Here is a 16,802-nt window from a genome sequence, read left to right as displayed (position 1 = left end):
CATTAGTGTATGGGACCCAGATACATAGATCACATATCCATCCGCCCTGTCCCTGTTCCCTACTACAAGTGGTGGAAGAAAATCAATTTTGTATGATATGAGTCTCTAGAGAGAATTGTAATGCTTTATTAAAAATCCAGAATATGGGATACTCAGCAAATTAAAATAAGGTAGGACTCCCAGCCCACACTGAAGAATATCTGTAGACTGTAAGCTCCTTCACTTTTCATTTGAATAAGTGGGTTTTCAGTTCACTAATCCATAGCTCAAGTGCAATTCTAAGGATTTTATGCATTATTTTGTAAACCATTAGCAACCACAAAGGGGAAAAAAAAAAAAAGCAAGGGGGAAAAAAAAGAACAGAAGGCAAGGCAAGGCAAGGCAAGGAGAGGAGAGGTAGGGTAAACTTTCAGTCATTTAAAAGTGAGATAGTGGGATGTGAATTTAACATGCCCTGCCTTCCCCCAGCTTACCTGAGTGTAGCACCATGGGGCAGCATGTACAACAGAACACACAGTGTTCAACCAGACCTTTGTCTGTGTCTCTCTAATGAAAGCAGAAACACTCTCCAAGGACAGCAGCTTACAACTTTTTTCACAGGTTAATCTACCACACATGGCTCAATTTCCATGTGGCTTATATTAACCACATTTTTGCTCTCCAGCTTCTTCCATTTTGCTGTTACTCCAAGCAACTGAGAGCCAGCTGTAGATAGACTAAACTACATAATTTGGGCAAGGCACATAATAACACTCACCCAACTTGGAATTTCTCCGGAGGACATTTCAGTAATGAATATCTAAATTATATTTATTATCTGAATATTTAAGAAAGGGCTTCTTCAAATACACTGCAGATGGAGCTAACACTAGAGGCAATAAAGGCCCACTGCTGAATGAGGTGCGTGCCCTCGTGACAGAGAATATAAAGAAGGCAGATTTACTGAATGCCTTCTTTGCCTCTGTCTTTACTCCTGCAGTCTCTGCCCAGGAGCCCCAGATCCCTAAAGCCCCAGAAGAAGTCAGGATGAAATAGCAGTTTGCTTTAGTAGATGAGGATTGGATTAGGGATCAGTTAAGCAGTCTGAACATCCATAAATTGATGGATCCGGATGGAATACACCCATGGGTGCTGAGGGAACTGACAGAGGTTATTGCTAGGTCACTCTCCATAATTTTTTTTAAGTTGTGGGCAACAGGAGAGGTGCCTGAGGACTAGAGGATAGCAAATGTCACTCCAGTCTACAAGAAGGGCAAGAAGGAGGACCTGGGTAACTATAGACCAGTCAGCATCACATCCATCCCTAAAAGGGTGATGGAACAACTTGTCCTTGGCACTATCTCTAGGCATATCAAGGATGAGGGGGTCATTAAGAGCATCCAACATGGTTTTACGAAGGGAAAGTCATGTTTGACCAACCTTGTAGCCTTCTATGAAGAAGTAACCAAGTGGATAGATGATGGTAGAGTGGTGGATGTGGTTTATTTTGATCTCAGTAAAACATTTGACACTGTCTCCCACAGCATCCTCATAGATAAGCTAAGAAAGTGTGGTCTTGATGGTCAGGTAGTGAGATGGATTGTGAACTGGTTGAAAAGAAGAATTCAGAGAGTTGTGGTCAATGGGACAGAATCTAGTTGGAGGCCTGTGACTAGTGGAGTCCCTCAGGGGTCAGTACTGGGACCCGGTACTATTCAATATTTTCATCAGTGACCTGGATGAGGGAACAGAGTGTGCCCTCAGCAAGTTTGATGATGACACTAAACTGGGAGGAGTGGCTGACACACCAGAAGGCTGTGCTGCCATTCAGCAAGACCTGGACAGGCTGGAGAGTTGAGCGGGGAGAAACTTGGTGAAATTCAACAAGAGCAAGTGTAGAGTCCTGCATCTGGGGAAGAACAACCCCATGCACCAGTACAGGTTGGGGGCAGACCTGCTGGAGAGCAGTGTAGGAGAAAAGGACCTGGGGGTCCTGGTGGACAGGAGGATGACCATGAGCCAGCAAAGTGCCCTTGTGGCCAAGAAGGCCAATGGCATTCTGGGGTCATTAGAAAGGGTGTGGTGTGGTCAAGAGACATTCTCCTCCCCCTCTATTCTGCCTTGGTGAGGCCACATCTGGAATATTGTGTCCAGTTCTGGGCCCCTCAGTTCAAGAAGGACAGGGAACTGCTTGAAAGAGTCCAGCACAGAGCCACAAAGTTGATTAAGGGAGTGGAACATCTCCCTTATGAGGAAAGGCTGAGGGAGCTGGATCTCTTTGGCTTGGAGAAGAGGAGACTGAGGGGCGACCTCATCAACGTTTACAAATATGTTAAAGAGGAGTGTCAGAAGGATGGAGCCAGGCTTTTTTCAGTGATGCCTAGTGGTAGGACAAGGGGCAGTGGGTGCAAACTGGAGCATAGGAGGTTCCACGTAAATATCAGAAAAAATTTCTTTACTGTGAGAGTGACAGAGCACTGGAACAGGCTGCCTAGAGGGACTGTGGTGTTTCCTTCACCGGAGATGTTCAAAACCTTCCTGGACAAGTTCCTGTGTGATGTACTCTAGATGACTCTGTCTGGCAGGGAGGTTGGACTAGATAATCTTTCAAGGTCCCTTCCAACACCAAAGATTATGTGATTCTGTGATTCTGTGATTTAAAGGCCTCTGATCTGAGTGCTGTACAAGCACTGAGAAAAGCCAGCCTTGCAGGGATACTGACCCTTCTTGGATCATCTTTTTTTTGCCCACTGTGTCACCGTTTGACTCAGGTCCGACAACAATGCTCTCGATCCCCTCCCCCTCCCACCCAGGTAGGGAAGGAGAGAGAGAAAAAGAGAGAGACTTGGCTGGATTGAAAACTAAACTACACAGCTTTAATTAAACATTAATGATATAAGAAAATATATACAATTATATACAAATGTGTTCAGGAATGCACACAAGCCTCTCACCTTCCCCCACCCCCAGCAACTCCCACAGCACTCTCCTCCGCTGGAACAGTCCCGAGAAATCCGGGAGTTGCTGCTGGAGAGAGCACAGAGTGAGGAGGGTCAGGAGAGCTTGAGCCTGGGGGTCGATGGTGATGGATGGACAGAGTCCTCCCCAGACGCCGGCCACGGATGGAAGAGAAGGGAAGAAGAAGAAGGAATGAAGTTGTCTTCTGTGATCTCTGACCTTCCTGTGAGCTTGCGTAGATGTATGCAATGGAATATCTCTGGCCAGTTTTGCTGTCTGTCTAATTCAGCCTCCTACAGGGGAGTCATAGATCTCCCCGTAGTGTCTGAGCCGGCAGAGTGAAGGTGCAACCTTGAAGCCCCAGCAGTCAGAAAAACATTCCAGCTGTTTTCAGCCTTAGCTGAACAGAATGTTGCTAGTTAAAAGAAAGCTCACTGAAGGAAAAAAAAAAAATCAAGAAAATTTGCTTCATCCTGGTTTAAACTAGGACACACTGGCCTTCCAGTAAGCACAGATCATAGCCTTCAGATGTTGCAGGGCAATCTGAGATGGCGCAGGGGGTTGCTTCCCACAGTCCAGCCTCTTGGCAGTTCTGAGTTCAGTCACAAGAATCATTACAATTTCAGAACATGTCACACTGCTTTGATAGCACTTCCTCTCATCAGCTTCCAAGAATATGTCTGCTGTACCCACAATTCTTCTGTTCTGCAGTTAACCATGATATTTCTTACACTGCACCTCACCATAACCGTAGCAAAGTTTGTTTCTTTCAAGAAGCATAAGAACCTGGGTGCCTTTCCATCTTTTCCTTGAAGCAAAATTTTCCCATTAACCTATTTGAGATATTTATACTTGTGTTATTCTAGCTTTTAGCTGAAGAGTAAGGAACATTAAAATACTACTCGTACTGATGTGAACTTCTATCACTCTTTAGAAATCCTAAGCATCTTCTAATAGATGTGTATACAGTGTTAAAATCTGTTTGCCACTTTCAGGGAACCAGGGTCAGTTTCATAGAGATTTTAACAAAGTATTGAATTTGATAGCTAGTAAGTATTTGCAAGCATTGAGAACTTTCCCTACTAGTCTGTCTTCCTCATTAACATCCTTTGTAATTTCTTGACACAGTACAACAAATTAATTCCCTCCTTTTGCTGAATTAAAGAGGTGTGAGCAGGGGTTTTTTTAAGTAATAAAAATTTGAAGTCTTCACACGTATTCAGAAAATCACACTTTTTTGTTGGATATCTTTAAATGGTTGAACAGGAGCAAGAAGAATTGAAAATGGTAATATGCTTTCACTCTGCTGGTCCCTTTCTGGTCTACTTGGTTTATATCACACTTGTCAACAGTTCTTTGAAGTCCAAGCAGGTTCCATGGCTATTTTTCCAGGATTTTTTCAGCATGTTTCTTAAAAATTAGCTTTCTAATTTACCCTATCAGGGAAAGGAAACCTTACACTCCAGTTGCTCTAGATGTCCAGGACCATTGTAATGCCTTAGAGGCAAACCAGTACTGAAAGTGATATTTTGTCAAATTTTGTTTCAATTGTCCTTTGGCCTTAGGTCTCCAAAGCAATAAATTTATGCAAAATTGCTAAATCAAATCACATATATTTAATAGCCCTAAATGTCCACCAATCTAGACCAACACTAAAATATCATCTTATAATTCTGACATGTTCTTTGCACTAATCTCATTAATCTGCTGGATCTTTGTCATAGTCCATATCAACATTCAGAGTTCTTCAGTCTTTTCCTGCTGTTAATGTTCCTCCACCCTCTTGTCTTATAAATCTCCAGCTTCCCTCTGTGTGACTGGAGAAAACCTGTGAAATTATTAGCACCAACAGTGAGATGATGAGGTGCTTAATTTCCACCCATACAAGCTCAGTCTTGGAAAATATTTTTTTAATGTTTTTTAATTTTTTAAATTTTTAACCTCTTTTTTATGTGAAGTTCTCTTTGTCCAACAGTCATCCTCATGAATAAGTGATTGTTTAATTTGTTTAATAGCTGACAACAATTGGCTCTACCAATTACAAGAATTTGTGTAACTTCTTGGGGGCTTTAGCTAGTACAGTTACCCAAGACAGGACAGAGAGCAAACAAGCCATATATTCAAAGACATTTTGGACTGTTGTAGACAGACATGTTCTATGTATATAAGTACTGGAAAGCTAAAGATCCAGATGGCTAGATTTGAATAAAAGCTGTGTCTTAAGGCATTTGTGTTTCCATTATTTAAATTGTAGCATATATGAACAATTTAAATATTAATTGAAAATCCACTGACTAAGTCAAAGTAGAAGGTAAACTGACATGCTGAAGATGTGCAAAACAGGGCATGTACCTGAATAAGACAAAGTTAACCAAGCAGCAAAAGACTTTTGAGCGTCTTTTTCTTATGTAAATTCCAATGCAGGTCATTGGCAACAAATATACCTATGTTCCTTTGCTATGCATTGATTACTGTATATCTGGATGAACAAACCAAGTTACTTTGCAGTGAAGACTGGAGATTCAGGCAGTAGTTAGTAGCACGTGAAGTTTGCTTGAGCACAATTATTCTTCTGGATGCAATGGGGTAGTTTGCTGTGGAACTTTGCTTAGTGAGCCTTTTCCCTTACAGAAATCTGTGCACATATGGGGTGTTGTAACCACAGATAATTTGTCAGACAATTCTTTCAGCATTAACTGTCAATTAACATTACTTTTTTTTACTTGTTTTGTTTTGTGTTGTTGTGTTTTTTTTTTTGTTATTGCAACAGTGCAGGTGTTGGAAGGACTGGAGTATTCATAACCCTGAGCATTGTGTTAGAAAGAATGAGATATGAAGGTGTTGTAGATATCTTCCAGACTGTCAAAATGTTAAGGACACAGCGGCCAGCCATGGTACAGACAGAGGTAAGCAAAACAGTACCTATTAGAAAATGGTGATTGAAAAGGATGGGTATTTCCACACCCAAAAAATGCACAGAGACTGTATAAAATGTGCTTATATATATATATATATAAAGTCATATAGTGTTTATATGACTACAGTGTAAAATCTGCCATAAAGGCACTGCAGGGGCTAGTTTCTGTTAGAGCAGTAGATAGCGGAGGCTGAGGATTCTAAATTATAGCAGTCGCGAAAAGCATTTTTCAAGAAGCATTACCCATTTTTATTTGAACCTTTGTTTTCTGGCAGATATATGTGGTAAAAAAATGAGGAGGCATATAGTTTCTGAAGGTGGATCCACTGATTTTGTGGTTCTGGGAGCAGAGTACTGTTCATGAATTCAGACTGACACTGTATGTATATGGTTTTCTAGACTTTGAGTCACCAAGCAAGTGAATGTTTGGCCTGAAAATCATAATGCTAAATTGAGTGAACACTGAACACTGATGTTCAGGGAAACCATAGTGATAGCAGAAGTGCCATAGAGAAGTAAGGAAAGGGATAAGCAGTATCAACTGATGTCCTGGGCCTGGATGCTTGGAACTGTGTCATATCATAAAGAATGCTTAAGCATTTTCAGTTGTGCTTAATTCCTTCCTAAATTTCTAAACAGAAAATAAGTTAGGAAAACCAAGCAAAAGGGCAAGAGAAGGGAAACATTTTAGGTCATACAATTATTTAGGATAATTTGACTGACACTGGACTTTAAATAACAGTCTGTGAAATATAAAATGGTACCCCAGAGTTTTTCATTTTCCACAAGAGTATTGAACTTGTTCAGTAAAAGCTGGTTAGTCTTATTCTTAAGAAAACAACTATGTAAAAACTTACATGAAGAGTAAAGATACTTGGTTTTGATCTTTTCAGTTAGCTAAGTAAATTACTGTGACCAAAATGAAAAGTTAATTCTGCTTCTTTTCCATTACTATCATTCTTCTGGGTACTCAAAACAATAAAAATTACTTCTGTCTGTCATTTTGGTTCAAAAACTAAGTACAGTATACAGAAAAACTGTTTATTGGATCCTACCTGACAAATATAGAGTTCAGCTATGCAATATATTCTCCATCTTCCTACTTGGACTTATTTCTATATGCTGATCTTATCTTCCCTGCTCAAAGTAGAAGTGTTGTGTACTCATTTCTTTAAGGATTCTGTGGAAAACAAATCTCTTATTCAGTAGTATAGAATTCCAGGAAATCTAATCCTTATTCAATAAAGCACTTGAATTAATTGTGGGCCACAAATACGCTTAAAATTGATGCATATGTCTAATTCATTCTCCCACTGTTCCAACAAAAAACAGAAAATAGCTTTTAGTGATCACATGACAACATTGAAGCAAATATCTGATTAATTTCCTGGTCTCCAAAAGAATTTTAGTTGCTATCTCAACAACTATAACCCATGTGGTGTTACCACATAGCACTATCAGATAAATAAACAGACCTTTGTGATAGTTTGGATGCCTTTCAGAAGCAATTTAATTTCTTTTTTGTTCTTTTTTTTTACACTTAAACCCTGAGTAGCTATAGCAAATGAGTACACAGGCATGACATTTTAGTATTACTGCAAAACTAGATAAATGTGCAAAAGGACATATTTGTGGGGCTGAGAATAAGATTAAAAGCCAAATTTAGGATTCACCAGAGGTATAAGCAAACCTCTCACCACACTAAACTTTTCTCTGTTTCCAGGTGTATGTTGAAATGCAATCTCTTTCATGTTAATATGGTGCTTTATCTGAGTATTTCTCTCTTAGACCCTTTTCTTGCCACAGGCTAAGATATCTCCACATCTTCATCAAATCCTATATTACTGAAAGGCTGGGATTCCCTTTGCTTCCTTAACGTGTTTTTTAACCTGTTGGCTTTACATACATGATTCCAAATTAAGCCTGTAATGGATTGTGTCAGTGTGTTGTATTTACTATAAAGTTAATTGGATATTTTGCAACTTATTTTCAAACACATGGGAAGCATCTTAGTATCCTCCCATAAGAAGAAAGCTTTATGCTAATGTTATATTAATCCAGAATAATAGTCAATAGGTGAGTATATACGCTCTGCACAAAGATAAGCTGCATTTTGTGGAAAATGTTATTGTATTAAACAATTGTCTGTCTTTATCTGTTGTAACTCAGACTGGGTTTCTGTTGATGTCAGCAAGAGCATGTTGCTCTTTGTGTTATATTTGTCTGCAGCCGCAAAGTATTCACTCTTAGTTGAAAGAAAATAGAAATCAACCAATAAGCTGGCTTTTTGATGTTTTTGTTTTCTGTCTTTCTTTCTGCAGGATCAATACCAATTCTGCTATCGAGCCGCACTGGAATATCTGGGCAGCTTTGATCACTATGCAACTTAAAAACCCATCATGGATTTTTATTGCAGGCCCTTTAAGATCCAGAGAGCCGCTTCTGAGCCATACAGTGTGCTTTAGAAGTACTTCTTAACTTTTAGCTAAGGAGCAATTTTTGGGGATATATAAAATAAAACAAACAAACAAACAAACAAAACAAACAGACAGAAACAATGGGGATATGTAGAAAAAAAAACAACAGAAAGAAACCCAACCTATTCCATGTGGACCAAGAATTCACAGTTTAATAATCTAACCATAATAAAAGAACCCTGACCACTGAGGCACCTGAAGGATCTCATTAACAGATAAATCAGGTGTTCAACATTGGTTGAAGTTAAAGGGAAGAGGAAATTAATCAGAAAGAATCATCATCTTGTTCAGGATTGCATGCTTCTGCAAAGAGGAATTTTAAGAGAACTGCAGTTCAGTGCAAGATGTTTGTTAAAAGGCTGGGTCTTGGCTTATTTAACAAAGCGGACTCTTTACTTCAACATCACCCCTTCCTGTCATACTGCTTATCATAACACTTTAGGGGAAATGGGAATGTTTAAAAAGAAAGTCCTTGGTTTAGTTTTTTAGTATTGTAAAGATACTGCTGACCTGTGCTTCATTTTTAACTGTGTAAACTTTTTTTTTTTAATAAGTGTTTATCATTCAATTAAGTGAATTAATGAAAAGGTTGCATAACTTTTAATCTTTTTGTTTAAAAACTGTAGATTTTTTTAAGATGTAGAACTGTTACCTGTAATATTGTGCTGTAGAAATGTTAAATAATTTGAAAATTTGCACATTTTTGTGCAGTCCTATATTTATCTACAGTACCACAGTCTTGTTAGATATTACCTTTACAGTTTTGGTTGTTTTATTTTCCTTTAAGAAAATATTCATTGTAATCAGTTACATCAAAATGGGGCTTTTTGTTTTCTTTTGGAATCAACAGGGAGGCGCAAAGTATAAAGATGCTGCTAAAAAACACACATACATGCACACATATGCACATGCACAACCACACCCTCTCTCTTTATATATATATATATATATATATATATGTGTGTATGTATTGCTGTCTACCATTGTCTAACTCTCTGTGTAGTTACAGAGATACAGATAGGTAGGTAATCACACACACATAAACATATCAATTCTTCCATACCTAGATTTATCAAAGCATTGGGAATTTTTTCTGCAGACTACAATAATATTAAACAATTTGATAATCTCTGCATTGCCAAGGTCCATGAACTTCTGTTTCAGCAAGAAGTGAGGAATGCACATCACTGATATTTGAATGTCATCTCTATCCCAAATAATACTGCTGTTCACATTGCCACTTGAACATACACACACATGCACACACACATGCACACACGCACACAGAGTATGTGATTTAGGCTTCCAGTGAAGTTAAATATTTGTAACACTATAGTGCAATAAGAAATCATATTATTAAACGTAGGAGGTGTGCATGTGGGAAAGGTCAATGCATATCCCTTTAGGAGAGGAGAATGTTGTAATATACTAGGTATTAAGATGTTTTAAAATTGTATTCAATAGTATACTGTCTATAGTGTGCGCTATATAGTTTACATTTCTAGTATGTAACAGGGCAAAGCCAAACACAGGTTGCTCTGTGAAATCAAATGTTTTGTGGCATACAGCATTGTTTGGGGATGCTGGGGTTTATTTTAATTTTACATTTAGAGTGCCTTATATTTGATGCCTATTTTGAATAGCATTTCTTTAAGTTAGCCTTCATTTGTATTTAGTTCAGTTTGTTCATATCTCTGTTATTCTTTTCAAACATTTAATACATGTATAAGACAATTTTGAAAAATATGCATTTCCAGTTTCTAATCAAGTGTGGATGATAATAAATGATAACCCAAAACACATAGGTAGTCAAAGCCCTTTATCTTTCCATATTTCCAATAACAGACCAACCCACAAGTTAAAAATCTGTTTCTCAATGACTTTTTCAAACCCACTGTGTCACTGTTTATAGTGTTATTGTTGCAGAAATGTAGCAGTAGACTAGTAGTAGTTGACATTAACATTGCTCATGCATTTATTTTTTTGGGGGGAGGGGGCAAGTCTTACTCATTTGCTTGTGTCAACAGATTGCTAAAGTCAAGCCATTGCTTTCAGTGGGAGTGTTCATTTAAGGCTAGCAAGACTGAGACCACAGGATATATTTGAGAATGACACTAGATTTTTTTTCCAGGAACAAAGAAAATTCTGTAAAAAGCACAAAGTATTTTTGAGACTCTTAATAGGATGCTATTTACATTGACCCTGGTTTCCATCATGCCTTCTGCTGTTGTCAATATATAAATATCAAAGGAATTTTTGATTTGAGGTATCAAATAGGAGCATTGGTATGGCATGTCAGTGTGTCCTCAACTTTTTTTTTTCCTCTTCCACTTTTCCCACTACTAATAAAAAGAAAAATATGAAAGACCAAACTTCAGCAAGCATTGTATTTGAGCACTTTTGTAAAGAAAAAAAAACACACACAAAAAAATAGAAACAAAATCAAATATATACATATATATACATATATATACATATATATATATATATATATGAAATAGATTTATTATAGAAGGCTACCTCAGAATGAGATTCTGGAACATACATCTGAACCAGAGAAGAATGTGCACTTTGTTTCTTTTACTTCTTCTTTCTTGATTTGTATTCTTAAATAATTATTGAAGTGCCAGGTTATTTGGTGTGCTCATGTTCTTCCAATTCAAGTGTAGGGGAGCAGAAAAACACAATAATCAAAAAAGCATTATTTTGGAAACACAGCCTAGGGAAGATTCTTGAACAGCAGATCTGTAAAAGAGTCAAAGCACTCTCCCTAGCAGACTGTCTTGCAAGCTTCAAAGAAATTGAGGGAATTAAAAAAAAGTTAAAAAAAAAAAAAAGAAGAGACACTTTGTGAGGAAATCTAAATATTTGTACAGCTAAATATTCCTTTTAGGTTTTATGTTTCTTAAGATAACTGTTAGCATCATTGATGTGCATTCCACTTTCTGTATTCCTATATATAGTCATTTTACAGCTAATTTAAATTGTGAGCATCTTTGTCTACATACATCATACATTTCCAAGCTTAAAATTGGTTCCATTAGCATAACCAGTACGGTGCTATTATTCATGTCTATATGTGTAATTATGTCTAATTTTGTAATTAGTTTCAATGGGGAAAGAAACAAAATATATGAATATATATATATATAAAAAAAAATTGCTTGAGTTTTCAGATAGTGGAGAGGATGGCTGGGGGAAGGAGTGGCCCTCTACGGAAATTTGCACTTTCTATAGATACCTTTGTACTATGCACTGCCCTATTGATTCTACATCCAATAATGTTATAACTCAAAAACATCTGTAAGAAACTGCTTATAAAATCCACTTACATGTATTTAAATGACACAGAACATGTAAAAAGGAAAAAAAAAAAAAAGTTTGCAATTATGAAAAAAAATCAACACACAACTGATTTTTTTTCCATTAAATCTCTCCTGTTTTTCTTATTTTTAAGATTTTCTTACTTTCTTTTCCTTTTTTTGAGGGGGGTTGGTTTTTTTGGTTGTTGTTTTTTGTTTGGTTGGTTGTTTTTTTCTTTTTGTGCCCTGATACTCCACAGATATCAGAATGCTGCAGGTCTCATCATAACCATCCATTATGTGGCTTTGCCATTCAAGCTTGGAGTGTATTTACAAAGATAATTAAAAAATGTGTTCTTTGCTCTTGTTTTGGATGCATAGACTGAAAAATTAAAAAATTTACCTTGTAAAATGGCTTGTTAAAAAAGATACAATTACCTCTAATTAGTAGTACACATAAATGTTTTACAGAATGAAAGGCGTGCTTTTTATTTTCTTACTTCGTTACATTGGTGGCGAAAGAAAGTCTGTATGAAAATCAGTTCTTTGCTGACACAAGTTCCATTTGTTACAAATGAATTCTAATAAAATGTCAGTGTTATGCAGCCCTGGTCTTCTTTCTTAAGCAGTACTTTTGAAATCAAAAGTTGTTTGGTCCCTCTTGATGATAAAGGATTTTAATTGGAACTAGAAAGAATTCATTAATCTTCTTAACTAGCAGCTAAGCAGTGGAAACGGCATTCTTAGGTTAGCAAATAGCTATAATTTCAGCAGCAAATTCTGAGCCAGCATAGGCAAATTCTTTTTGCGTAAATTCCTATAGCTTCATGACTTTACATGAAATTATCACACTTTACATACCTCCAAAGTTGCCTCCCTTTGTGCTTTAGAAATGCATTATTACCCTTACATAACAGACTTCTGTCTATTCATAGGTGCAATAGAAAAAGGGCAAAATAAGCACATATTTGGGGCAAATTGTGAATTTTTCAGTCCTGTGGATGTGTCAGGTTCTGGAGTGAATCCAATGTCACTGGTCAGAACTCAGTTTCTGAAGTTGTAGCAAGCAGTCGTGACAAACTCTTGACTCATTTCTGCTCTGCACTGCATGTGCAGCAAGTGCAAACATGGGTCTGTGAAGCTGTCATCCAAATACTGTGTTTTCAAACACTCAGAAAAAGTTTTAGAGGATCATTCCAAATGTATTGAAGCAAGATGCAAGGGGCATAACGTAGCAATATAGTCAAGGGAAACATAAAAGAGTCTTGCTCTGCCTATTTTGAAAGAAGGCAGGTTCTGTCTCCAAAGTTGCTCTGTTACTAAGAGAATAATCTATTAGCAATTAGTATTAAGTACATGTTAGTAAAGAATTATCTGTGCTGGAAGAATGTGCAAAGATATTAGCATTAGACTGGTTTCTAAGAACTTGTATTGTTCTTAGACTAATTTCCACATTAGGACGGTGATAGTGTAAATGTGAAGCCTTGGTATTCTGATAATTACTAATGTTTTTCCACTGACTTTTGTGGATTTTGCAATTACTGCTTTGCAGGCTGCCTTTGGCTTGAACCTTTTTTGCATAGTCTGTGCAAGGTGGTTTAGAGCTCTGTTATGTAAAGTTTTGTTCAACTATCTAAGTGGCTTTAGGTGGTGCCCTTATATGTCAGGATTGACTTATTTGAATTTTCCTGTTCTGTGCATCTAGCAAGGGCCAAAATAAAGTGTGAAAATGAATATTGACAAAAAAAATTGGCTATGTATGAGTTAATGTATTTTCAGTTAATGGGTTTAAACAAGACTAGTTCTAATTTGTGCTCCTTCACACAGAAAAAACCCAACACTTTTATGCTATATGTTTTGAGATTTTTAAAAAATGCTTTTGAGATGTGAAATTAACACATTTCAAAGCAAAGTAACAGCTACAGACTTTGAAACACAGTAAGATTTTCATCTTTTAATATTATGCAATCATTTGGACCAGATTTCCAGAATCTTTTGTGGTTTTTAACTCTGTAATCTCTCAAAATTAGACAATCAGTCCTGGTTCTAGAGCAAGAGAGGATTTCTATCTGTGGTTTGCATTTCCTTTTCCACTGCCTGCTTCTCCCAGTCTGTGTGAGCTTAGGACAAAACTAAGCCACTGGTAAAGTACTGAAAAGTATTGATAAGGAATATACCGAAAAAAAGAGTTCACTAACTAGAGTGTCTAGCACAGGTTAGTAACCAACTGCTCAGTACTCAATGAAACATAAAGAACAGTGTAGTCATCACTTATCAAGAAAGGGACAGAAAAATATTCATAGGAGTTGCTGAGTCCTTTTTGTTTCAGAAATAAAAATTACTTTTTTTTTTTTTTTCCTTAACCAGCTTTAAAAGCAGAATGATAGTTACTTTTTAGTTACTTTGAAATTTTGAGGAAAATAATTAGCAAATTTGCTGATGTGTAGAACAATCTACCAGTGACAAATTCCTTCCACTTCCATAAAACTTAACATTAAAAAAAATATGTCTTGCCTGTGGAACTTCTGAATTCTGTTAAGTAGCCTTGCATTTTGAAACCTTAAAATTCAACATCTTCAGACAATCAAACTTCAACAATAATGCTGGAACAAATTGGCAAAAATGTCCACAGAAGGTGCCAAATGGTATCAACATCACTTACACTATCAAAGAATATTTTTAAAGCAGTTTCAGAAGTATGAAACAATGGTACTTTCTTCATTCTGTCATTTTACATGGGGAAATGAAACACTGACTGGGCATGAGGCTACATACCTGCAGCAATTATTACTTTTTTTTATTATTATCTTATTTTGCTTTGTTATGTTTAATTTTTATTCTGTTTTATTTTGTTTATTTTATTTTATTCTTCTTTCTTTTTAATGAAGCAACATTAGTGCTGTGCTCTGGACTTCAACTATTTGGAAAGTCATGTAATTAAAAAACTGAAGAATCTGAATAATCATAGAACCACAGAATGGACTGGGTTAGAGGAGACCTTAAAGATCATCCAGTTCCAACCCCCTGCGTGGTCAGGGATGCCTCCCTCTAGACCAGGTTTTTCAAAGTCCTGACCAACCTGGCCTTCAACACATCCAGGGATGGGGCATTCACAGTTCCCTGGGCAACCTGTTCCAGTGTCTCACCACCCTCATAGGGAAGAATTTCTTCCTAATGTCTAACCTAAATCTACCCTCTTCCACCTTAAAAGTCATTACGCCTTGTGTAGTTGTACTGATATTCAAGAGAGAATGTTTTCTCTATACACTATCCTGTGTGTTTTAAAGAAGCTGGTTCTGTCCTCCAGTTATGCTTATGAGGGGATAAAGAGATAGATCCTAAAGATAGTAGGATAAATAATATATTCCCATCACTAATGCAATGAGTCAAGCTGGGAGGAAACATCTGCCAACTAGCTTTCAAAGAAAAGTAGAATGGTAACCTGCAAATGAGACATTGTAGTGAATAGAGATCATTTTGCAGCTTGACTATAAATAGAATGCTTTTGAACCCAAAATGCATTCAGCTTGCTTCTGTCAGCAGTCTTTATTATTGTAGCAGGAACAAGCAAACAGACTTTCTTTGCCAATAAAAGCAGTTCATTATATATTCAACAGCCTTATTGGATCTGGAATGTAAATCCTTTAAGTCAAAACTGCCTGGAAATGGCTTTCTTTCAAAAAAACAAAACCAAAAGAAATTTTCCTCATTGAAAAAAATCATTTGAAGATACATGAGGATTACTGTAGTTCTGATCTTCAAGAATCCAGTTTGCTTTTGAAATCTGCTAGGGTCTAAAGGACTTGAATAAAATCAGTTCTGCTGTAGTAGACACATTAGAAACACATAGCAAGTTCTCATCCATACAGCAAAATAAACCAAATGTGATCTAGAGGCTGCAGGAATAATTTCTGAGTTTGTGAGGAAAATCAGTGTCAGTACTGACTAGAAAAAAGCCAACCAGCTAGCAAAACAGCGCATCTTGTTCAGACTCTGTGGTAACTCCAAGTAAGCACACCACAGCTCATGTGGCTCATCCCAGAGAATTGTGATGGAGCTAAATCCAGATGGTGGCCCATCATGAGAGCTGTTCCTCGGGGCTCAGTGTTGAGGCCAATTCTCTTTAATATCTTTATCAATGATCTGGGCAACAGGATGGAGAACACTGTGGTGACACCACATTGGGTGGGAGTGCTGATCTGCTCAAAGGTAGGAAGGTTCTGAAGAGTGATATGGACAGGGGATGGGCCAAGGCCAATGGTATGGGGTTCAGCAAGACCAAGTGCTACAGGGTTGGGGAAGAGTGGCTGAAGAGCTGCCCAGCAGAGAAGAACCTTTGGGTTCTGGTTGACAGATGACTGAATATGAGCCAGTAGGGTGCCCAAGTGGCCAAGAAGGCCAAGAGCATCCTGGCTTGGAGGAGGAATAGTGTGGCCAGCAGGACCAGGGAAATTATTTTCCCCCTGTATTTGGCACTTGTGAGGCTGCATCTTGAATACCGTGTTCAGTTTTGGCCCCTCACTACAAGAAGGATATTAAGGTGCTGGAGTATATACGAAGAAGGGTAACAAAGCTGGTGGAGGGTCTGGAGAACAAGTCCTGTGAGTAACATCTGAGGGAACTGGGTTTGTTTAGTCTGGAGAAAAGGCTGAAGGGAGACATTACCGCTCTCTACAACTACTTGAAAAGAGGTTGTAGCAATGTGGGGTTTGTACTCCTCTGCCAACCAGTAAGTGATAGGATGAGAGGACATGGCCTCAAGTTGTGCCAGGAGTGGTTTCAATTGGATATTAGGAAAATGTTGTCAGACACTGGAAAAGGCTGCCAAGGGAAGGGGTGGATTCACCATCTTAGAAGGTATTTAAAGGATGTGTAGATGTGTTTTTTAGGGTCATGGTTTAGCAGTGGACTTGGTGGTGATAGGTTAATGGTTGGACTTGATGATCTTAAAGGTCTTTTCCAACCTAAACAGTTTTATGGTTCTACAATGTTAAGTACCTGGTAACCTATTGAATACTTAACAGGGAAAACAGCCATCTTTCCCTTACAACAATGTATTTCTGTTCTGTACACATAAAATGTTTATCAAGTTTATACAATAAGTCCACACTTTCAGATAATACTTTGCAAACACTTCACACAATCATGCCTTCTGTTTGAACTCCTTTT

At 37.6% G+C, this 16,802-nt stretch overlaps 1 protein-coding gene across 33 annotated transcripts in view; it reads left to right on the top strand.

Annotated features, from left to right (window-relative positions):
* PTPRD (protein tyrosine phosphatase receptor type D) overlaps positions 1-12,238 on the top strand; it is a 397,759-nt gene extending 385,521 nt beyond the window's left edge. For all 33 annotated transcript variants that reach the window (XM_051642281.1, XM_051642270.1, XM_051642269.1 and 30 more), the window contains 2 exons: positions 5,708-5,843; positions 8,176-12,238. In XM_051642281.1, the coding sequence (XP_051498241.1) occupies positions 5,708-5,843; positions 8,176-8,244 (205 nt within the window). In that variant the 3' untranslated portion in view covers positions 8,245-12,238. The remainder of the gene's footprint in view (positions 1-5,707; positions 5,844-8,175) is intronic.
* Positions 12,239-16,802: the final 4,564 nt, after the last annotated feature.

This window comes from Apus apus, chromosome Z (genome assembly GCF_020740795.1).
Source record: "Apus apus isolate bApuApu2 chromosome Z, bApuApu2.pri.cur, whole genome shotgun sequence".
Lineage (NCBI taxonomy): Eukaryota > Metazoa > Chordata > Aves > Apodiformes > Apodidae > Apus > Apus apus.
The sequence above is the reverse complement of the archived record's forward strand: the minus strand, read 5'-3'. Positions and strand labels throughout refer to the sequence as shown.